General features: G+C 36.6%; 1 protein-coding gene across 2 annotated transcripts in view; it reads right to left on the bottom strand.

The window, feature by feature from the left end:
- Positions 1-13,328: 13,328 nt before the first annotated feature.
- The window catches only part of TRAPPC3L (trafficking protein particle complex subunit 3L), a 55,418-nt gene continuing 43,424 nt past the window's right edge, over positions 13,329-25,322 (bottom strand). For both annotated transcript variants that reach the window (XM_033102895.1, XM_033102894.1), the window contains 2 exons: positions 23,972-24,157; positions 13,329-20,779 (listed from right to left, as the gene is read on the bottom strand). In XM_033102895.1, coding sequence (XP_032958786.1) covers positions 20,660-20,779; positions 23,972-24,157 — 306 coding nt within the window. In that variant the 3' untranslated portion in view covers positions 13,329-20,659. The remainder of the gene's footprint in view (positions 20,780-23,971; positions 24,158-25,322) is intronic.

Here is a 25,322-nt window from a genome sequence, read left to right on the forward strand (position 1 = left end):
TAAACAGTTAACCATAATAGAAATAAAAATAAAACATACTATAATAGAAATATAAGCAAAATGTTTTGAGAAAAGAGAAAATAAATTCTCCCTAGGATTTTCGGAGAAATTTTCATTAAAAAAAGAAATGTTTTAGCTAAGGCTGGAGAATAAGTTAGATTCCACTCATCAGGGAGAGACTGAAAAGTCGTTTACTGAAAGTATAATCTCATAAACTCACAGGCTCCCCAAAGCCACCCAATAAAGGCCTGTCCCAGTACATTCCTACTAAACAATGTTGCTTTGGAACATGGTAGTTAGCAACAAGTCCTAAAGGATTCTCTCTGGGATGCCATTTCAGGGTTTTTCCACAATAGCTCATCCCTCTAGAGTGCTCTTTTCTTGAATTCATCCTCTTTTGGGGAGCACGGTGATTGTATTTTTCAATGTGATGATTCATTCAGTATGCGTAGGACTTTTTAAAACACGGTGGCAGTTTAAGAATCTATCTAATTCAAACCAATATTTCTATGGAAAACTAACTCTTTCAAAAGTCTTCCCAGCATATTTGCAGTGTCTGGTGATCCTTTTTCAGGTACTGAATGGCATTTGTGGACACAGATATTTTGCTTTGACATTGTGGATCAAAACAAATCAACTCCTTCCTATATTTAAAGCTCTTAGGTGCTTCCTTCTCCTTTGTCTCCTTTCCGCAACAATTTGCTTTTTCTTAGAGTCAGTCACTTACATTAAGTGCTGGTTTGATGCACTGAATCACTTTGTCTCGGGGGTCAGATGTAAGGTGCTGAGATGAATTTCTAGTTTCCCAGACTCTGTCTCCCCTGATTCTAAATTATGACAATAGTCTTTTACTTGGTTTACCTGTCTGTAGTTCCTCCTTCTTCCAATCTCTCCTTCCTGTAATTGCATAATTAATTTTACCTAGCACTGATCCTATCACCCTGATTGAGAGATCCCCACTGTTTGTCCTATCAAATCTAGACTCTAAGCTCCATGTAAGAAAGAGATTACCACTCAATTTCTGAAAAAAAGGAGCTAAGTTTATTGTTTGCTAAGCAAAACAGAACTGTGCTTGTAGGGCACAGGCTCCTTAAACAAAGAAATTTGCTGATCTTACAGAGGGTTTGAGAAAGTGGTAGATTTCAAGAATTTGTGGACTTTCCGAAGTGAGAATTGGCAGAATTTTAAGCATGGAAGTACAGTTACTGGAGTAACTGATTGGCTGACTTTTAGAAGTGTGAGATTATCACTGATTGGTTGACTTTTAGCATCATGGTTACTGAAGCAAAGTTGTTAATGGTCAACTGGGACAGGTTTCAATTTGGTTCTAGTAGTTTCTTATTCAAGGCTTGAGTCTGGGGTTCTTTCTATGTCCCAATTCCTTTCTTAAATTTAGGGGATAGAGAAGTTTTATTTTCACATGATTAGAAAGAGACTGTCTGATTTCGTTCCCCACTGTATGCCCAGTGCTTAATATGGTTGCTTAGTAAACAGATCTATTACACATTTCTTTACTTGTCTGTCTTAGTCTATTTGAGCTGCTATAGCAAAATGCTATAGACTGGGTGGCTTATAAACAACAAAAATTTATTTCTCACTGTTCTTGAGACTGGGAAGTCCAAGTTCAAGGCACTGGCAGATTCACTGTCTGGGGAGAACCCGTTTTCTGGTTCATAGACAGCTGTCTTTTCACTGTAACTTCACATGGCAGAAGGAACGAGAGATCTCTGTGAAGAGTCTTTTAAAAGGGCACTTATGCCATTCATGAGGGCTACATCCTCATGACCTAATCACCTTACAAAGACCCCACCTCCAAACACTGTCCCACTGGGAATCAGGTTTCAACATATGAATTTTGAGGGATCACAAATATTCAGTTCATAGCACTGTTGTTCAAAGCCTTTAAAATCTACCTGCCCCCACTCCATCCCAAATAGCTACTCTTATTTTTCAATATTCCCCAATATATTATCTCTGACTTAATCAGGCCTTGTGACCGTTATACCATGCCCGTTGGACAGTATGAAACAAGCAGGCTCAGTTGCACCTCCCCACTCAATTGATTCTCTTTTCTGCCATTACCCTAGTGTCTTGTCTGGAATTTGATTTTACCCTACTTATAAGCTACCGTGTTTCCCCGAAAATAAGACCTAGCCAGACCAACAGCTATAATACATCTTGGAGCAAAAATTAATATAAGACCTGGTATTTTATATATTATGTTATGTTATGTTATGTTATGTTATGTTATGTTATGTTATGTTATATTATATTATATTAAAGACCCGGTCTTATATTATAGTAAAATAAGACTGGGTCTTATATCAATTTTTGCTACAAGAGATGCATTAGAGCTGATGGTCCGGCTAGGTCTTATTTTCGGGGAAACATGGTAACAGATAACGTATTACTGTATCATGGAAGCTGACAGAAAAGATGAAATTTCTGGGTCAAAGACAAAAAACTATACTAATCACAGCAGAGTAAACAACGTGAACATCATTTTTGCCTTGGTTCCCCTTGCCACCAAGGGTAAAACCAGAAGGCTAAGAGGGAGACCTGCACCCACAGCAGATTGCATTACTGGAAAGAACACTGAGCTTGGGGCACCACCATTTTATAGGAAGTAGCAATCAAGCCTGATCTTTGTACAAAAGGGAGCTTACTTCATCTCTCAATGTTGTTTACTGCAAAACCAACCCTGAAAAGTGGCCTGGGTAGAAAGCAGTCAGAGCTTTGCATTCTGGCATACTAGTAAGACATATGAGAGCATAAGAGACTCATGGAGGACTGCCTCCCAACACATATTTTCTATCTTTTAAGCCCCATCTCAATCGTACTTTCTCCTCAATGCCTTCCCCAACTACATCAGTCCACAGTAATAATGTCTTTCTCCTCTCAGCTCTTATGACTTCACCTCTCAAACTCATGTAGCACTGGTCACATACCTCTTTGTATCATATTAAAACTATATGTTTTCTCTTTCCAGCATGATTTTAGGCTTTCAAAGACTTAAAAAGAAAGGATTATTATGCAAATGCCACAAAACAACAAGTGAGACAAGACAAGTTGATAAAAACAAATGAGAAAAATTAAATATTTTGTTATTTGATTCAGAAAAAAATTTCAGTATTGCAAATATTTCTTGAAATTTTAAGAAACAAGGCACATAACCATAGGAAAAAATATCAACAACCAGAGGCTGCATTTTGGTAATTACATTATCATTCTCAAACTTGAAAACCATGTGTTCATGTATGTTGGTCTTTGGTTTGTGACACTCCATTTCTTAAAGGTAGATTATAGCATAAGAAAAACAATTATATGAACATATTTAATATTTTGATTATGATAGAAAAGAAATAAAATTTAAAAGACAACACTTTTTTTTTCATGGAGTACCCACTACCAACTTGGGTTATTGATGTTCCAAAGAACACAGTTTGGGAAACAGTAATTCAGATAATCAGAGGCAGATGGAAAATTAATGGTTATTTGGCTTATTTCACAATATTCTTAAATCACATAGTCTATCCAAAAATAACAACTGAATAAACTCAAGTCTGAGACATGCTCTAACTATGGGGCAACTTATTTCAATGGCCAAGCAAGTAGATAGATACATAGGGGATTCATTAAATCATAATTTATTTCATGGAGACCAGATCATCATGTGTTTAGGCATCTTTAAAGACACTTAAAAGCACTTGGAGAAAGGGTAGGGCATCAAAATAAAAAACAGATGTTTTTCCTCTTAAAAATCAAAACACTCCTAACCCCTTTCTTAACTCCCAGCTCTGCTCAAGCTTTCTCGATGAGACAACTGTTCCTATCCAATTCATATGCAATCTAAGAAGACTAACTTTAATGATCCCACATTTTTTAACTTTAAAACTGCTTGACACTGTTCATACCAACAGAATTCCACAATCTTTCCAGCCTCGTAAGCACAATTATCCTAGCTAGAAGCTGCTTAAATCTCCCTGCAGATGTCTATTGAAGCTCTCTCTATAATATATTTTATTTTCTTAAAATCTAAATCTTTATTCCAGGTCTTTTATATTACCACTACAATTTGAGATTCAACAATTTACACTTATTAAAAATAATGCTTGGTAAATAGGGCTATTGGCAGTGAAAGACAACCGAAAGAGGTACTTCTGGTTTAAATTGTTGGTTTGAAAGTACATATTCAACCACAATAAAACAAAAGCAAAGGGGTCTTTTGAATGTCATAGAGCAAATAACAGGATTGGAAAAAGCAACACAATCTTTAGAAGCTGAAAAGCAGATGGTGAGTGGTAATTGGCCTAACAGACCTGAGAAATCTGAATTCTAGGCCAGAACTGGAGAAAGATAAGAAGCAATAAAAATTGTACCATGGAATTTGTAGGGGGAAAAAAGGACGGGGTCTCAGGAATTAGCAGCACCAGCCACCTCTGGAAGTGGGGCTGGAGGTGAGGCTGAAATCAGGATTGGTTGAAAGTTTGTTTAAGAATTGATTCCTTAGATTTCTGTCTCCATTCCAAGTATCTGGACAACCACTTCTTCCCCTAACAAAAGATGGGAGTTTTAATCTCTAGATGCAGTTTTCCAAAAGATTTCTTAACTGAGGGACACTAGGCTACTTGAAGGCAGGGATACTACCGTGTTTTCCCGAAAATAAGACCTAGCCAGACCATCAGCTCTAATGTGTCTTTTGGAGCAAAAATTAATATAAGACCCGGTTTTATTTTACTGTAATAGAAGACCAGGTCTTTAATGTAATGTAATATAATATAATATAATACCGGGACTTATATTAATTTTTGCTCCAAAACATGCATTAGAGCTGATAGTCCAGCTAGGTCTTATTTTCGGGGAAATATGGTATATTAAACAAATGGGAATTAAAATGTATACGCAGAATTTTTATTTCCTCAGCCTTGCTCCCCAACCTGGTTCCCAGGATGCTGGCCTTCAGGCCTGTGTTCTCCAGGCAGTAGGTCAGAAGAGCCATATCTAACAAATCTGACTGTCTAAGAGAGGAGACTTTGATAAAATGATACATTTTGAGATTCATATTTAAATTCCCCAACTAATCATCCTATGTTGAAGTGCATAATCTACAAACTCCACCAAAGTTCATATTTTATAACATAAGTGGATAACTAAGGAGCTCCAGAGATTTGAGAAATGTATGAAAGACAAAAGCCAAACAAACAAAATTATTTGGAGGAAACAGAAGCAGTGTGCTTTTAAGGAAAAAAATAAAACATTACTTTTCATGATTTTAGAGGTATAATAGGAGACATGACATGTATGGAATAACTGGGATGAGGTTAAGGACGTTTAGAGGACAAAAGAATTCCTGGAAATTAGTAACACGATAGCAGAAATTAAAAATGCAATAGAAGGATTAGATAATAAACTTGGGGAAATTTCCCAGGAAGTGAAGTATTAAGATATAGAGAGAAGATAAAGATAGAAAAGTAAAGAAAATTAGATGGCTAGTCTAGGAGATATAACATTCTACAAATGAGACCCAGAAGAAAGAGAAAATGGGTAGACTAGGATAAGAAATCATAAAAAAATATTCAATATTTTTTTCCCCAAAATGAACAATAAAGACTTCTATCTGAAGAGTTCCATTGGGTGATCAGCACAGTAGGATACACGTCCATAGTGAGATGCATCATGGTGCGATTTGGGAACACTGGGTAAAGGAGATTTTTCAGAGAAAGAACAGACCAAGTTTTCCAGAGAGAAGCAAAAATCAAATGTCATTGAACTTCTGAAAACAACTGGAAGCGGGATAATCATGTCTTCACAAACTTTATCTCCTATTCACTGTCAGAAAGCTACTAAAGTATGAACTCTTCCAGAAGAGAGAGTACACCAAGTAAGTCATAGGATCAAGGAAACAAAGGATCCCATAGCATATAGGGGAGAAGGGACTCTGTAAGATGATGATGAAAGGAAAAGAGAAAAATGATAATTCAGCTTTCCATAAGATGAGCCTGATACAGGTTGATCAAAGTTTAGGAAAGAAGAAAGTTAAAATTTTAACAAAATTTTGAGTTCTTAATATTTTACTGGAAAAATCACTGTGACCTCTTTCAAATAGTGTGTGGTGGTTTTAAAACATGTCTACAGATTCTTTGAAATTCCTTCCTTCAAAAGATAAATTCCCTCCCTTGATTGTATGCTGGACTTATTGACTCATTTCTAATGAACAGAAAAAAAAGTGGAAGTGATGATAATGCATCTTTAGACCCTAGGTCATAAAAGGTATTGCTGCAGCCTCTTCTCTCTCTCTCTCCTTCTCTCTCTCTCTCTCCCTGTCCCCCTCCCCCACATTACTCTCTCTGATGGAATTCAAATGTCAGGTTGTGAAGAGAATCAAGTAGCCATTGGAGTAGCCACTGGAGAAACTGGAGAGTTTCTCACATGTGGTGAGAAACTAAAACGTCCTGTTGATAGTCACATGAGTGGCCTGTCTTGGAGTTAAATCTTCCAGCTTTAGTCAAGCCTTCACATGACTGCATCTGACTCGACTGACATTCTGATTACAGCCTTGAGAGAAATCCCGAACCAGAACCACCCAGCTAAGCTCTTCCTAAATTCTTGACCTACAGAAACTGTGAGATAATAAATTGTTGTTATAAGCCACTAAGTTAAGAGGAGCTTTGTTACATAGCAAAAGGTAACTGATACATAGCCTTTTGAAATTTGCTAATTTATAACTATAAGGTCCATCCTCCCCTGTGATGCTGAATGACATGGCATCTTATTTTCTCTGCTTGAGTGTCCCAGGCTCCTCTTCTCCTGCTGTCCAAGAGACATTTTGGTGAGACTTTTACACTGCACTCTTGGGTAAAAAGAACTAATTTTGATAGGTTAAGAAACTGGGATTTGTATATGCCCAACTACTGGTTGGTGAACATCCTCTTCTTCCTGCGTTAAAGTTCTCAGCAATATCAAAATCTTATAAATTTGAGTCAGTTTTTCTTTTTCTCACTGCAATAGCTAAGCAATAAGACAACATCAAAAGGCTTGGGAAAGACTTCTTTAAGAAGATAAATTAATAGAAAACTTAATTTGTTTGAAAATATTGAGAGATTTATGCAAGTGGGGAAAGAGTTTGGGGATTAGTGATCTAAGAATACAGAAAGCTAAGGGCGGCAGGTTAGCCCAGTTGGTTAGAGTGCAGTGCGGGTTCGATCCCCAAATGGGCCATTGTGAGCTGTGCCCTCCACAACTAGATTGAAACAACTGCTTGACTTAGAGGTGATGGGCCCTGGAAAAACACACTTAAAATAAAAATAAAAGTTAAAAAAAAGAATAGAGAAAGTTATGAAAATGTAAAAATCTATTCTATTATTAACTTTAGGGAAAGCCAAAAGTTGTGGAGGAAATGAAATCTACTCTTATTATGCTATGTGGTCAAGTGGTCAATAATGTTTACACAGTCATTGTAGTGTAATCCCTGACTACTGATCTAACCCCAATTACACTATAGTAGGAAGAATGAGAATCAAGAAGTTTGCCTATGTATGTGGTTAGGATGGCAGCTGTGTGAGAGAGTCTCATGTTTCTTGTGTGGAAATTTAAAAATCATGCCTCAAAGTGAAAAATCAAAAAAGAGCTATATAGGCATATTATGTATGGTATTTCAGGAAATGTCAAAAAAAATGGTTACAAGAGTAGAAAGGAGATGCTCGTGTGAAACAGGAAGTGATAGAAGGCAGAAATGGTAGAGGTCATGGAGGGGAGCTAGGGAGATTATTTACACTCTCATCTGACTCTAAACTATTTGCATGAACACATTTTTTAAAAGTAAATTAAAAAGAAAAGACAAATAATTATTAAAATGTACAGAGATAATCTGTAAATGTTACCGTTACTAATTGGTACTTTACATCTTTTGCAATGCCAAATTCTCTTCCAGGGGTACCCAAAATATGGTCCTTACATCTACAGAGAGGAATATCTACATGACATTAATTTCTACTAAAAATCTTCCAGTGTTTTCGGAACTTATTCAAAATAATCCTATGACTGGAGCCATAATAATGTGCTCTTTGAAAATAATCTTTTTGTGTCCTGAGATGGGACAAAATCTCTAGTGATCACTTTAATCAGTTGGGGTGACTATTTTGTTTTCTCTATTGATTTAAAGTATGAAAAACAATATTCCAGTTATTTAATAGATTTTCTTCATTTTGCCTTTCCCTTCTCTTTGCAATGTCACTCAAAAAATTTAAAACAGGTGCCAGCTTTATTTAATAAATTTTTATCAAGCATTCGTTACATATCATAGTCTAGTATGTGGTGGGGAGCAGACCTGTAATCAAATAATTATAATGCAGTTGGATTTGTATGAAGATTAGTGTGTGTACATGTCAGAGGAATAGTCTAGTGATAATTTGCCTGGGAGCTGCCTCAAATATTTATGGACTGAGGCAAGGTATAAATTGATGAAGGAGTGGAAGAGAGGTGATGTGAGAAGGTTTTAGAGAACATGAGCCCTGAAGAGGTTTTTGGAAGAATTATTTACCAGGTATACAAGCAGGGGAAGAGCACTGCAGGAAGAAGGGACATGTGAAACGGAACAGAGGCACAAACAGTACTGTGTATTAAGGAATCAAATTACTTCAGCACGGACCTGAATGCAAGGACTGGAGAGGAAGGTAGAGGGCTTGTCACAGAGGCCTTCATTTGTCATTATAGGGGACTTATACTTCACCCTGTAGACAATGGAGAGGCAATAAAGAAATCAGTAATATCATCAGATAGAAATGGATCATCCTGGTGAAGGACTATTTTTACTTGATATTATGAAAATTATATAAACTTATAGAAAAATAAAATGCTATGATGAAGCACTATAGACATAAATTTAAAACTTCTTAACATTTTTTGAAGTGTTTATTATGAAAAGTTTCAAAAATAAACAGAAGTAGAGAAAATAATATAATGAAGTCTCGTGTACCCATAAGTCAGTTTCAATAATTATTAACTATTTACCAATGCTATCTGTGCTTCAAAACACTTCCATCATTCCTAGATTATTTTGTGACACATCTGAATATCATATAATTTCATCTAATACTAATATATAAGTATATGACTCGTATATCTCAAAAGGAAAGGATACTTTGAAAAGAAATAGAATGAGTACATTGGCAGTTACAAAATAGTAGTCAAGAGGATGTAATATACAGCCTAGGGAATATAGTGAATAATATTGTAATAATTATGTATGGTGTCAGATGGATACTAGACTTATTAGGGGGATCACTTTGTAAGTTATATAAATGTCTAACCACTATGCTATACACCTGAAACTAATATAATATTGAATTCAACTGTAATTGAAAAATAAAAATATTTTAAAAACTCTTATCTAGAAGCTACCTGTTGTTTTATAAATGTCCTTGATCTTTTAAAGTGATGTTAAAATGTGTTGTTTTTATTACAGAATATATATATCGTCAAAGATTAAGTTGGAAAATACAAAAAACAAACAAACAAAATAGAATGTACAACACCAAGAGTGAACCATATGTAAACTATGGGCTCTGGTGATTATCATGTTTCAGTGTAGGTTTATCAATTGTGACAAATGTACCTGTCTGGTGGGAATATTGACTATGGGGGGAGGCTATGAATTTATGAAGGCAGGGGTATATGGGAAAGCTCTGTACCTTTCAATAAAGTCTTAATTAAAATAATAAAACAAAAACTAACAAAAAACTCCCAACACAATCATCACATCTAAGAAATAACAATTTCTCAATATCAATTATATGGTCAGTACTTAAATTCCCAAATGTCTCATAAAGGTATTACATTTTTAAATTGGGATTGAAATACTGTAAGATTGCAGTCTCTTAAATGTCATTTAAATCAATTCTCTATTATAGTCATTTGATTCATTGTTTAAAAAATTTTTAAATGTGGTAAAGTACACATAATATAAAATTTACCAGCTTACCATTTTTAAGTGTACAATTCAGTAGTATTAAGTACTTCACATTGTTGTGTAGCCATCACCACCATCCATCTCCAGAACTCTCTTCATCTTGCAAAACTGAAACTGTACCCAGTAAAGAATGACTCCCATTCTCCTCTCCCCTCAGACCCTCATGACCACCATTCTATTTTCTGTCTCTGTGTACTTGACTAGTCTAGGTACCGCACATAAGTGGAATGATACAATATTTGTCTTTTTGTGACTGGCTTATTAAGTTTAGCATAATGTCTTCAAGGTGCATCTATGTTGTAGCATATGACAGAAATTCCTTCCTTTTTTAAGGCTGAATAATATTCCATTGTAAGTATATACCACATTTTGTTTATCCATTCATCTTCTGATAGATACTTAGGTTATTTCTATTGTGAATAATGCTGCTATGGACATCAGTATACAAATATGCCTTAGAGATCCTGCTTATGATTCTTTTCGATATATACCCAGAAGTGGAATTGCTGGATCATATGGTAGTTCTATTTTTAATTTTTTGAGGAATCACCATACTATTTATACCATAGTGTAAATGTCACTGCACCGTTTTACCTTCCCACCAACAGTGCTCAAGGGTTCCAATTTCTCTGCATCCTTGCCAATACTCGTTATTTTCTGTTTTTTTGTTTTTTGTTTTTGTTTCTTAATAATAGCCATCCTAATGGGTGTGAGGTGGTATCTCACTATGGTTTCTATTTGTATCTCCCTAATGATTGTGATGTCAAGCATCTTTTCATGTACTTATTGGACATTTGTATATTCTTTATGTATTCTGGACAGTAATCTCCTATCAGATATATGATTCACAAATATTTTCTCCTATTCCACGGATTGCCTTTTCACTCTGCTAATTTTGTCCTTTGATGCATATAAGTTTTTAATTTTGATATAGTATAATTTATTTTTTTCTTTCATTGCCTGTGCTTTCGGTGTCATATCTGGATTTTTAAGAAGATGTGAATCATAGATTCATACTGATAAATTCCAGTCCAAATCTGGACTACAAGGTTCTTTAAAATTAATTTTAACTTTATTGAACAGGCCTTTTTAATCTTCTTTTTCTTATGCCAAAAATCCCAGATCTTAACAACACCAGCTTGATTACTATTTTTCTTTACACCACAATACACATCCAAAATAATAATACCAACAGTACGATAAACAATTTGATTACTGAAATAAGTTTCAGATTTTTTATTTTGTGTTCTCCGCTGTTCCGTTTTGTCCTTAAGGTATATCCCCCTAAAGTTGTAGAATCCAATTACTGTGTTTAAAATCACTTTAATTAGTTCTTCTCTATATTTTATACCACTGACTCAATATGCAGTTAGGTTTATTTATTTAACTTTGCTTCCATTTATGAAGAATTGCTTTTAATTTAAAATGTTTAATTATCCTGTAAAGTGATTGCATGGCTACAAAGTTAAATCACTCAAACAAGAACTATTTTGAGAAGTCTAGGTTTTATTCTTGTTGCTTCCATACTGTTTTCTCCCTCACACATTTTTTTAAAAGGTAGGTAAGTGATTTTACTGTTCCAAAGGAAAGACATAGCTGTCTGAGTCCAAATAGTTGTCTATGGTTAGGCAGATTTGTCTGGTTAAGTTAAAGAATGCTATATATATGTATATACATATATGTATGTGTATATATATATACACACATATATATATACACACACACACATATATATATATATGGGCAAATATCAATGAGATAAACAATAATTCCAAATTAGCAGACATGAATATAATGGTATATATAATATGTACCATATATTAATATATATTACATAATATATCACACATGATACATACATTTTATACACACATGCACATGTACCCATAAATGTACATATATTAGGTAGGTAACCTTTTGAAAAATGTTCTCGATAAAGTCTTCCATTTAAAAATATGTTTGTAACCCATATTTCTTAGATAAATTTTAGTTTACTATGCACACTTTTCTCTACCTCCCTTTTTTTACTTAGCAATATATCCTAGAGGTCACCATGTTGTACAATAACTATTACTTATTTATTTTTTATAGCAGTATAGTACTCCATTTTGTGGATATGCTATAGTTTATGCAATCAGTCCTCAATTGACAGACATTTGGTTTTTATTCTTTAGTACAACTGAATAGTCTTGTGCATATGTACATTTAATATTTTGCCATATTTGATTATTCTTTTTTTGTGAATTAATTTAAACAGAAATATAAATATGTTATCTTTTTCCAAAATTGTTTAATATATATCTTTTAAAAATGATAACATCCTAAATAACCACAATACCATTATCACACATGGCATAACTAACAAAATGGTAGTTGATTTTCAGGGAGAGCAAGAAGAGAAAGCCATTGTTGGTGGTGGTAAGGATGAAAACTAAGGCAGTTGCAGTGTGTAGGGAAAACAGGATATTGATTCAAGGGACATTTAGGAAACGGGTTTGTTATTCAGTGAGACTTGGGGATATAATAAGCACTTCTACTGTGGTTCTTTTAAGATACATTCAGTCTACCTATGAGGGTAAATAAAATCTCTTTGATCATGTACCTTCTTGTAGTATTACAGTCCACATGGTTTTATTTGTTTTTTTTTGTTTGTTTTTTAGTTTCAGGTGTATGTACAAAACAATGTAATAGTTAGACATTTATCGTTTATATCCCTCACAGTGACAAGCCCTCTCCCCACATCCACTACCCCTCTGACATCGCACACAGCCATTACATTTCCACTGTCTCTATTCCTAATGCTGTACTCCACTTCTTGCAAATATATATATATATATATATATATATATATATATATATATATATATATAAAATTGTAGTTGACTTTCATTATTGTTCAGCTTCAGCTTCAGGTGTACAGTGCAGTGATCAGGCATTTATATCATCCCTGAGGTGGTCTCCCTAATGAGACAAGTGTCCATCGGATACCCTACAAAATCTTTACAACATTATTGATTACATTCCCCAAATTGACTTTCGTATCTCCATGATAATCTTGTGGTTACTGATGGTGCTTTCTAATCCCCTCACCTTCCCCCTTATCCCCACCCCCCTCCCATCTAGCAACCCTCAGTTTTTCCTCTATGTCTCTGAGACTGTTTCTGATTAGTTCATTCATTTATTCTTTTCTTTAGATTTCATGTATAAGTGAGATCATATGGTATTTGTCTTTCTCTGTCTGACTTATTTCACTTAGCATAATGTTCTATAGGTCCATCCATATTGTTGCAAATGGTAAGATTTCATTCTTCTTTATGGCTGCGTAATACTCCATGGTATAAATGTACCACAGTTTCTTAATCCAATTGTCTACTGATGGGCATTCAGTTGTTTCCATGTCTTTGCTATAGTCCACATGGTTTTTAATTTTAAAGCATATGCATTGAAGAAAATGATCCATTGAAGAAACAAAAGGACATGTAAAATAATGATCTTTTTCCTTTTTGTCATGAAAACTCTGGCCACTCCAGAAAATTAAGGGGCAGACCAAATATTCAGTAAAGTTATGATCTCCAGCTTAATCCCCACCTTCTTGAGCAAAGCAAATTTCAGGGTGCTGTGCATAATCAGTTGAGACATCCTAGATATCCTCATGACCAAAGGAGTCTATATTAAGGGCATATTCCATGTGCTTTATATTGGTATTTTAGAGAACATTGTTTTAAAAGCTTGACATTAACAATAGAAGGCCAAATGAACAACATAAAAGGGCAAATAATCTTCCACGGTTGGCCAATTAGATCTGTAGGTTATCATCTCATTCATTCATTCATTTTGTATATATGTCACTCAGAAAATACTATCTGGTATTGGCTGAGTGTCAAGGACTGTGCCAGGTTCTGCAAATACAAAGATACTTGTAAATAAGATGTGCTCTTTGCCAAAGAGTAACTCATAGATAAACTGGGAGGAAAGATATGTAGGAAAATACTCAGCATATAAGGTAGGAATTGGTATGAGGTTAGTGCAAAAGTAATAGCGGTTTTTGCAATTATTTTTAACCTTTTAAACCGCAATTACTTTTGCACCAACCTAATAAAAGGTACTAAAGAAACCAGAGATTGGGGGCAACTCACTTAGTCCAGAGGCGGGGTGCAGAGATGGTTCAGTTAGGATGGTCTTCATTGAGTAAGTGACATATGCAGGAGGTTGATGAGTTGGATTTCACTTGGTGGATAAGGAGTATAATGTTCTAATATTACATCCTGTAGGCGGAAAAACCTCTGAGAGGTTTGCAGTGCAGTTGTACCACTCTCTACTTTGTATTTTTTAGAAATCATTTAATTCGAGTGAAATGGAAGTTGAAACTAGAGGTGAGAAACCCTCCTGTAGTTAAGAAGCAGTACAGATGAGCCGCTGAAATAAGAGGAAAAGAAAGATCAAGAGGAGTTTAGGATGTAGAATTAGAAGAACTTGGTGACAGACTAGATGTAAATAGTAAGAAAGAGGAAGAGGTGAAAAGGTAATAGGTTTTTAGTTTTGACAATGGGGTCATTAACTAGGTAATGAAATATTGAAGGAAAAGAGATTTAGCAGGGGATGAGAGAAAATAGAGTTGAGTTTATACCCAAATATGTGCTTCTGGGACATGTAGATTGAGTGACTAGTAGATAATAGGAGCAGATGGGTGAAGAGGGTGGAGAGGAGAGGTTTTCTGTGTAAGGGTTACACTCACTGTCCAGGTGGAATTTCTGCCTTAAGAAAAGAGCCAACCATGGAGCCTGTGTGTATAAAAATATTTGGAAGGAAGAGGAAGTGGAGGAGAATGAAGGAGGTTTAGAATTAACAGCCGACTGAAGTACAGGAGAAGAATCATGATGGAAAAATTTAAGGTGAGCATTTTTACATAGGATTGTCCAGTTTCAAACCTGGCACGCTGTCTTCATCAGTTTGGGCTGCTATAACAAAATTCCATATTCTTGATGGCTTAAATCGTTTATTTCTCACAGTTCTGGAGTCTGGGAAGGCCAAGATCAAGGTGATAGCAGCTTCATTGTCTGGTTTGCAGATGGCCGCCCTGTTGTATCCCCACAGAGCAAAGGGAGAAAGATCTTGTATCTCTTTCTCTTCTTCTAAGAACTTTAATGCCATCATTAGGGCCCCACCCTCCTGACCTAATCTAACCCTAATTACATACCAAAGGTTCCACCTTGAAATACTATCATACTGGGGATCAGGGCTTCCAAATATGAAATTTAGGGGGAGACATCAGTCTATAGAACATTCTGTCTGCTATGACATATTTTCTTAAAGTTTGTCAGTGAAGGATGAGGAATGCATTGGTGGCCTGTCAGGGAAGCAGGGTCAGGAGAATGTTTTCTTTTCTAGGATGATAAGGACTTAATCATACTTTTAGGCTTATGAAAAGGAGCCAAGAAGAAGGAGAGAGGGGTAAGTGATAAAGTAATGTCCTTAAAGAGGTAGTGAGTACTAGAACATGCCTGTGTCTCTATAAGAATAAACAATCCCAGGTATTAACACTTATTTATTCTATTTGCTCTTCCCTGGGTTCGTCCTCATGACATCATTATCAAGCTTCCCTGTCTCAGTACCTTCATTAATTAAAAAAAGTAGAATACGTCAGATAACCTGCAAGACCAAGTTTGGTCTTACATGTAAACTTTTATCTTTATAGCTTTTTCTATAAAGCCTACCATCATAGAACTAGAAAGAACTTTCTGAGTTATTGCATGGTTTGTCTCCCTGCCTCCAAGCCAAATTTGCCACAAATATTTGTACCTCTAAAATGTAGCTACAAGGTATATTGTTGATAATTAGTTCAATTATGTTCAACTACATTTAACTTTATAGAGTACAAGTCTTTGCCAAGAGACAGCTGGCTCGTTCCATGCATAGAAATACCATCTTAATCAACTGTTGGACCTGGAGAAGTTAAATTCTTGGCAAAAAAATTGCCCTTTGAGCTGTCTAAACTAGAGCAACTAGTTTCAGGGCTCCTTTCCCCCTATTTATTCATTTTGATTTGATACCCTCATGAGGGACTTCACCCAGCAGGGATTCAGAAAAGTTTAATAGGGCAATTTTTCACCTCAGGAAGGTTGAAGGATACGTTATTTAGACGTGGGCCTCTTCCAGACAATATTTAGGGACTATTGACAGTGGGGTGGGGATTTTCCTCCTTCTGTCGATTTTTAGTTATCTCTGGAGAAGTGAAAATTATGTCTGTGGACACTTTTATTTATTGGCTCCAGCTTTTGTGCTGCCTTTCCTGGGAACATTTTTTCAACAGTGGCATTTGTCAGTTTTCCACAGGATTCCGTGCAAACTTTCGAAAGTCTTTCCCAAGGGGGAGGAATGCTACTTCTTTTACAACCTTGGGAAAACCTCCCTACAAGTTTTCGCAGTCCAGTTATGTGGCTGTCCGTGGTTTTCTTCAGTAATCATTTCTATTTATGAACCATGAGCAGTTTCAGGATGCAGGAGTACCTGGGGCAGCTTCGTAGCCACAATCCATTCACTGCATGGAAAAGCTCCCTAAAGGAACCAACAGCCAAATCTCCCTATCTCCTTCAGAGACAGAGGAAGTCCTGCTTGTGATTCCTGTGGTCTCAAGGAAGTGCATCCAGTCAGAATATTACCCCCCGCCCTGCCCCTTTGTGTTGGAGACAGGGAAAGCAAAGTTTCTGTGTATTTTCTCCCCAGGCATGTGTATGATTGTTCAACCTGAAGGCTGGGGTGTTTTCTACATCTGGATGTGATAGCAGAGAGTATGACAGGTGGCCTACAGCAGAAGATAGCCTTATCCAGCCTCTGCCCACCTCCATCTCCACACAGACATTGAATCTTGCTTTGAGGGAAGACTGAGCCAAGAGTCATGAGTTCTAGCCAGGTCCTTCCTAAACCTTCAATCCCATTCCCATCTATGCCCACTCTCACCTTCATCACTTTTTTCAGGGGAAAGGGAAATCTTTACGTAGTTCAGAATCAAATCTTTCTCTTAAAAGCTGGATCCCGCCCTCTTATACCTCCTTACAACGTAGCTTCATCAATCATTCCCTCTCTCCTCTATTTTCAAATGCCTGCGTTCTTAAAAAGTAAAAATAAAAGAGTAAACAGCTTAACTTTGTGCTGAGTATCCTATGTCTCTTTCCATTTACAGTCAATCTCCAAGAATCATCTATCCACCATATCTCACCTCCTGTTGACTCTTCAATCCAACACAATGAGGCTGCGGCCTCCGTCTTGTTCTGTAACTCCTGAGGCAAAGACCTTCTCCTTATCAAACCCAACATCCCTTTCTGGCCTAACGTTCTTGGCTTTTCTGTGGCATCCAGTACTTTTAACCACTCTATTCTCCTTGAAACACTCTTGGTTTCAGTGTAACCAGTTTCTCCCATCTACATTGCTGACTGAAAATTTGGCCCTACATGTGCTCTTCTTTCCTTAATGGCTTTTGAATGTGATTTTTCTTGAGATTCTACCTTTGCTCCTATATTTTTCTCAAGCCTGTGCTCCCCCCAGATGTTGCCATGACACCCACTACCTGCACTATTGCCCATATACTAATGACTCCAAAGTCCATCTTCAGTTCAGATCTCTCTTCTGAGCTCCTACTGTTGTTTAGATGTTTCAAAGTTTCCTTAAACTCAAAATATTCAAAATGTATTAGTTTATTTCCTAATCTGGCTCCACTTCCTGTGGTCCCTACTCAGCCTCCCAAACTCGACACGCAGGAGTGGTTGCCAGCTGCCTTTACTCACCAGCTCGCATCTTAATGCACTTGAAGTGCTGGCAAATTTAGCTCCTTCGTAGTTTCATATATAGCCCCGGACTATTACCAACTTAGTATCTCAGATTGTTCTGAAAATTAAGTGACATACCACAAAATTAATGCGCCTAGCACCTGATAAAAATCTTAATAGAATCTAAAACCAAGAAAGCAGCATTTTCAGGTGTTTATATTATTTGGTGTGTACAAGTCATTGGGAATAAGCATTTCCTCTTTTAAGTCATTGAAATCTATGTGATTCACATACTACACTGAAATAGCCAGTCACTAAATACAGCCTGCTGGCTTGAAAGATTTAGGCCACTGGGAGGCTCCAAAAATCAGAGGATTGTTCTGACTTTGGACTTCTCAAGTGACTCCTGATGTGATTTAAGTTTCCAGTGGAAATAGTTGAAGCAAAGATGGGAAATCTATAAGGTTTTGTTTTGTTTTTAAACAGCTTCCACTGCCCTTATATAAAATGTCTTCTCCCTAGAGAATCTTTTCTGGGACGTGCGTGCTGGGTAGATGCAAACTATAATGCAGTTTTTCTATTTTCTCCTTCCTATAACCCTTTCCTCTCTGTGAGTATGAGAGCTACTGCAAATCCAAATTCTATTTCATTGAGTATTCAACCATGTGAAAAATATAATAATAAACAGTTTATTCTCTTTGGTATTCTCCGATACGTTGCAAATTATCTATTACATATTTATCATGCAATGAACTTTATTGCATTACCATAACAGAAACCCAAACTACTCTCTTAAAGAATACAGTACATTTATTGGTTCATGTAAAACACAGGATTTCTTCCCTTCAGTCCAGTCAACTTTGCCCTCCTCCCTATGTTAGCAGCAATGATTGTGGTCTGGGGAATGCCGTGTCCTGATTGGCTTAGATCCAGTTGGCAAGAGGCTGGTTTTAAACAGAGAATGAGACTCTGTGTCCAGGTGATAGCATGGAGCAGGGGATGACTTCCCCTGAAGTGGATAGGTTGCCTAATAAAGAAACGGTGGGCACCTGAACGGAAAATTGCCGTTCTATCAGGAGGCAGAAAGGTATAGGTAGCCAACAAATGTTCATTACATGAAGCATAATTAAAATAAAGGATATGGAAGAGGGAATAAAAGAGGAAGTAAAGGAGTTGCAGGAAGATGCTTGGTCCTTCATAAACAGGGAGAAGAAGGAACTTTCCACTTATTCACAATAGCCCATTTCAACTGCTAAAGAGATCCAGGCTTCTAATAACTAATAGATGAACTGGAGAGATTTGAGAAGACAATAAATAAGTGTATGGGCTGCTGAGGGACGTATTCCTGATTCCTGGCAACTTTAAATAGGCAATAGGCAGGCCTCCTCAGTAAACAGCTTAAGTAACAATTTGGTGATGTCAATTGAAAGCTCTAAACTATCTGTCTGCCCCAAACCTTTCTTCCCCTTTAGCTTTTCCAAGATAATAAAAATCTCTGCATTGATCAAGTTTCCAGATTCTATTCCTGGTCTTGTGTGGAACTGGTTTGAAGGTCCTTCCATTGATGCCACACCTGCCCCAGTGGTCCTATTTGGTCCTTAATACCTACGTCAACGTCCTTTTAAAGAGACAGTGGAGTAGGTGGGGAACAATCAATTTCCTATAGTCTCTTAAAGTCTAAAAATGTGGAATTTCAGCTGTTATTGATGTCATTTAAACACATTTATATAATTTTAGATAGTTATCATATCCTATCCACTCATTTTACAAAGAGAGAGAGAGAGAAAGAGAGAGAGAGAGAGAGATTATACACCTTAGATAGGTATCACGTCTTACCCAGGATCAGTCACTAGTCAGCATCACCTGAAGCCACTAGAAACAGAACCAGGACTGTATCTTGAGGCGCCTGAGTCCTAGTTGAGGTCTATCACGACCATGTCACTTACACCCATTTTAACTGGTGGTGTTACTAACTGTAACTTTTAATTTGAGTTCTCTGCAGAATCCAGTAGATTCTGGACTGCCATATAGGTTGCCCTTGTATGCTGATGGTCTGGCGAAGAATATTGTTTATTTCATCCAGTACATTCTGAATTTTAAATATGTTTTGGTCATGGACAAAATATACTTTGTGAAGTTTTTAGGGGATAAAAATGGCAGTAAAAATTCTAACTGAATAAGCTAAGACAGGTAAGATAGTATTCTCAAAGAACATTATTCACCTCTCATTTTAGAGATTTTCTGACCTCACCATCACCAATATTTCATGAGAAGAGGAAAAAGAAGTTGGTGAATGCCAGCTACCTAAAAATTAAATAAATTAAATGAATTAAAAGCAAATGTTGTTTTTAAATGTTTCAGAACTGGCATCCAAATAAATATCTTGCCTTGTTGATTACAAATCAAAAATAGCTTCAGGAGGCTGAAGCAATAAGCCAAGCCAATATATGAGAAAAATCACATCTATAGTTTTTCAAATATATGGAAGATTGCTACAAATAGAACTGTTTCTATAGAGAATGCAATGTACAGTATCTAGAAACTAAATATAGTGAACCCTATGTTGTATTATTTCATCCACTTTTCCATTGAGAAGAGATAAATACATCACCTATATAGGTGACACTTTTTTTCTGTTACCATAAATAAATAAAATGACTAGACCTCTTAGGCTAGACTACGTAATATGTGCAATTCATGCTTGCTATCTTATAAGGAGTTATTTGTAATTGAAATCTTGACATGAAATTGAAAATGTGTGATTTATAAGCAAAAGGAAAAAAATAGCTTTATATACTAGTGCCCTGCAATTTAAATCTCTGGCAGATTTATAAGCCTTTTAAAACCCATGCTATTAAGCATTCAAAATTTCAATGGCTATATATGTTTAGCTCAATTAGCCAGCCTGTGGCATTTTGCATGCTATTCTTCATTTTTTCCGTCTGTATTTTTTCTCATCTAGCTTTTTCAGAAATGTTATTCCTATTTCTGTCACACTGTCGCCTTTTAGTCTGTCTTGCAAGAATGTAACATCAGCAGCCAAATGAACCTAGGAAAGAAGAAAAAAAAAAAACAGGTCTGTATCATTCAGGATAAAAAACGTTCTACATTTTTCTGCCTCTTTTTTCAGCTTTATTTACCCCATAAGAAGCTGACTTTCCTTGTGGAATGATAAAAAAGAGCTTGCTCTATGGGTGAAGGGCCCTTTACTGTGTGTCTTCCAGATGGCCTGGCTATGTGTCAGCTCTGTGATGTGAGTCTGAAAAGGAAAGGGTGGTCCAGACCAGGCCCAACTTGGATGGCTCTATGGCCAGCCTGGAGATGTGGGCCCATGCCAAGTTTTGCTCACAAGGCTGAACTCTGGATCCATCTCAAGAAGAACACAAATTCCCAACTCAAAGATAGCTTTGACCCAATGTACCTTGCAAGCAGAACTTCCAAGGATAAATGAATTCATAAACAATTCCTCTCCCACTCACTTGCTGTAAGTCATTCTGTCATTAGCTAAATAGCATCATCATTTGTCCTAACAACATTTAGCAATCACTTATGGCTTTGAGAGTTTTGAAAAAAACATCAACTAAATAAATTATGAATATAAAATTAAAGATTGAAATTATAAACATGAATATTTGATACCCAGGCGTTCTTTTCCTCTGTAAAGCATATCCCATTTCCCAGACATTGAAGTCAGTCCTTAGGGTTTACTTCTCTATTCATTGAAATGTATTCGTGTAAGAACAGCTGGGTATTGCTGACCTACCCACAATAGAATACTGTTCAGTTATTTTAAGTCATCAGGGTGAATAAGATAAAAAAGGAAAGTACCTAATAAAAGCAAATAATCAGTGGAAAAGCCTGGGTCTAGTAGGCAATTAATTAATATTTATTGAATTTTATCTGACTCACTCCCCTCTCACATTAAGAATTCCTTGACCACCCAGCCTGGATTTATTAAACCATAGACCTTAGTGTGCTAAGTTATCTGGCTCATACAGGGTGCAAAAACCATGCCTTTGTGATGCCCACCACCCAACTTTGAAATATCGAAGATAGACTCATCCTCATTTTTTCCTATAAGATCCTTTTTGTCTTTGTCAAAATTTAACATAATATCAACTAAAATAACAAGGAGACTACATTGAAACTATTTGGATATTTGGGGCCACATGAAGCCTGATACTGATTTGTCATTCAGCATATATAATCAATTGTTATCCGTGCAATATGGAGACTTCTTTATCCTATTTTTGACTTTGTTTTATGGTTCATCCCATAAACTCCCAGAACTCTTTCCTTCCCCTTTCTTGATTTCATGGCCATTGATTGCAAAGCAAGCCTAAAAAAAGTGGTAGGGTGGAAACATGGACAATCTGTGTGAATAAACATTATTTCTATTGTTTTACTCATTTGGATTACCTGTTACTATACCCTTCCCCTAACTAGCACAAATAATTAAAAATTATATGCATGCCTCATCATTGGTTGGTCAACACATGTCTAGCCTTTGGCTACTGTCTGGTCCCACTATTCTAAATAACTAAGCTTTTGGGAAAATGAGACTGTTGATTATTACTTCTGCCTAAACTGCCATTGGCTCATTAGTCTTTGATGGATTGACTGTGTTCTTCTCGGTTGCTCCTTGTAGGTATCCTTTACAGCCTTTATATTCTCTGTTTAACTCACTCATTACATTTTGTTGCTTACTAGGGTTCCATCTGTGACTTCTTTCTCTCTTTACACTCTCTCTAGACATTCTTTCAGAGTTCCAGTGCCTCTTCAGTTCACATTTCCCTGTACTTCCAGACATGTGTAACAACTGCTTAGCAGATACCATCATGTGTGTATTAGACACCGCAATACCAGCAGCTTCCAAACTGAACTCTGTGTTGTCTTTCCCAAACCCAAATGTACTTCTCCTGGTTTTGCTTTCTTGATTAACAGTACAACCATCCCTATAGATTGCTCAGAAACCTGAAAATAATTCCTGAATCTTTTTTCCCAGTCTTGCTCCTCTCAGTCAACTGATAACCGAGTTGTAAATCTGTTCTGCCTTCTTAATGTTGCTCAAATTGATCTTTTCCTATCCACTCCTTATGTCAGGGTTTTTCTGTTTTTTCTTTTTTTCTTGAGGTTACCGTCATCAACTTCCTAACTGCTCTCTGCCCACCCTCCAGCATTGTCCCCTCCAGGATACTTTCATTTTGTTGACAAAGGAGTGAAATTCCTAAGACACAAATTTCAAAATATCATTGCCCTGTTTATAAACCTATAATGTATTGCTGCGGTTTTCAATATAAAAATCTAAATTCCCAACTTATTATATGAATCCCCGCCCCCTTTTTTAATCAGGCCTCTGTAAAGAATTTAAATCTTTCTCATGACAATGCCTCTTTCAATGTACATGTCAATCATACTGAACTAATTCAAGTTTCTTGTTCCTTGAGTGAAATATTCTTTTTGTGCCTTTGGGCATGCTGGAATATTATTTTACTTGGAATATTATTTTCCCTGCTCCCTTTACCCCATGGCCTTCACCTAACTCCTATCTAATCCTTCAATGCCAGATCAGAGCTTCTCTAGGAAGTCTTCTGTGCCCCCTCACCCAAACCAACCCAGGTATTCCCATAACCCTTAGTCACACTTCTTTACACATCTGATTTCTCTACAGAACAGAAGATTCTGGAAGGGCAGCAACTGTGTCTTGTTCATCTTTGTAAGTTTAGTGCCTAACTCTCAGCAGATGCTAATAATCGCCTTAGTTAAATCAATAAATAACAGGTGTGGAAGCCAATCTCCAAAATGGCATGCAATGATCCCTGCCTCCTGTTATTCTCACCCTCGGGTAGTCCCTGCCCACTTTGCACCAGGGCTGGCAACATCTGTTGTGATTAGATCTACAGATAAGCCTATGTGGCCATGAACTTCATGAAGCCTCTAGCCAACTGCCAGCGAGGCACTGAGGCTGTGTGAGTGAACTTGGAAGGGATTCTCTAGCCTCAGCTGAGTCTTCAGAGACTGCAGCCCTGACCAACAGCTTGACTGCATGTGTATTAAGCTGTGAAAAGCTCTCAGCCAGAGCCACAACCACCCAGCCAAGGATCAGACTTCTCTGATCCTTAGAAACGGTGAGATAATAAACATTTTTTGTTTGTTCGTTTTAAGCTGCTATATTCTGGGGTAATTTGTTACCCAGCACTAGATAATGAATAATCCCAGCAAAATGAAGTTTGTGCTTTACCATTTCCAGGGCACCTCTGATAATCCCACAGAGTAAATTGCAGTAGCACAGAGAAGATCGCCCAGGAGGGAGCTCTTCAACGAACTCCACCAGAGGGTTCTTGTCTAGAATCAGGGAAAATTCATTTCTGCTTGAATTGTTGCAGGTCACACTGGGTGTAATTCCCAAATACATCTTGAAAGCAACCTAACAAAAAGGGGGAAAAATTACTAAAACTGTCTAGAACAAATATCTATGAATAGGGCCCCCAAATGCCCTCTCCCAGGCAGTACAGCACAATGGTTAAGTACATGGAATCCATTCTTATGCAGTCTGGGTTCACGCTTAGCTTTGAAACGTCTGACCCTAGGACTTGTGCAAGTCTGAAAACATTTTTATTTTTATGGAACATCTTAAGGGACTAGTTTTCTATGGAAACAGTATGGTTTATGAAACAGAGTTTAAGCATTATTTCCAATTTTTTTTCCCAAAACTAAATATCTTTTAGGAGGGTGGGAAATTAAAATATCAACACATTAGTATATTTGTCACATTAAGCCCTAATAAAAGATAAGATCTTGAATTAGAAGGTACCCAGGACACAATCCAAATGTGATAGAGCAGACGATGCTATGGGAAGGTTAGACCCACGGGTGTGTTTTGGGAAGTGGACAGAGTCATATCACAGAGGATGACAAGTCTCTAAGAAGGAGCAAGCGGTAGTGGTGGGAGACACATAAATGAGTCATAAAGTAACTTCTCAAAAAAGTCTCCTGCTTTACAGGACTTCAAAAATTTAACAATGTAGAAATGGAGCAAAGTAAACTGGGAAGCAGAGAAGTAAAATGACATAGCCAAGGCAGTTGCTTGACTCCTAGCTCAAGGAACTTTCTTTTCACAAAATGCACAGTCCTGGAATTTGAAATTTATTAATGGAAATTTGTCAGCATGATATGTTGTCACTTTTAAGAGCTGTGATTCATTCAATTTTAAAATTAACACCAGTGTAGGAGAGAAAGGGAAATAATTTCCTTAAATTATTTCTAATTAGAAGTACTGAAACGTTCTTCATTCATTCATTCATTCATTCATTCATTCATTCCTCAGTGAGTACTCTAGCACAGTACCTGGCACACAGTGGGAGTTCAATAACTATTTGAAAAAAAAATTGTTGAATGAGCATGGATTCTGTCTTTGACACCATGTTTAGACCCAGAATACAAAAGTTAATAAAATGTAGTTCCTGTTTTATAATAGCTCATATTCAAAAAAGTGCTACAGATATTAAACAAATAAGTGCAATGGTATAATAAGTCCTGTAGGTACAACGTTATGCATTAGGAAGCAATCCTGGAAATAATGGCAGAGGAAG

Source organism: Rhinolophus ferrumequinum, chromosome 3, assembly GCF_004115265.2.
Source record: "Rhinolophus ferrumequinum isolate MPI-CBG mRhiFer1 chromosome 3, mRhiFer1_v1.p, whole genome shotgun sequence".
In the NCBI taxonomy this organism is placed as follows: Eukaryota; Metazoa; Chordata; class Mammalia; order Chiroptera; family Rhinolophidae; genus Rhinolophus; species Rhinolophus ferrumequinum.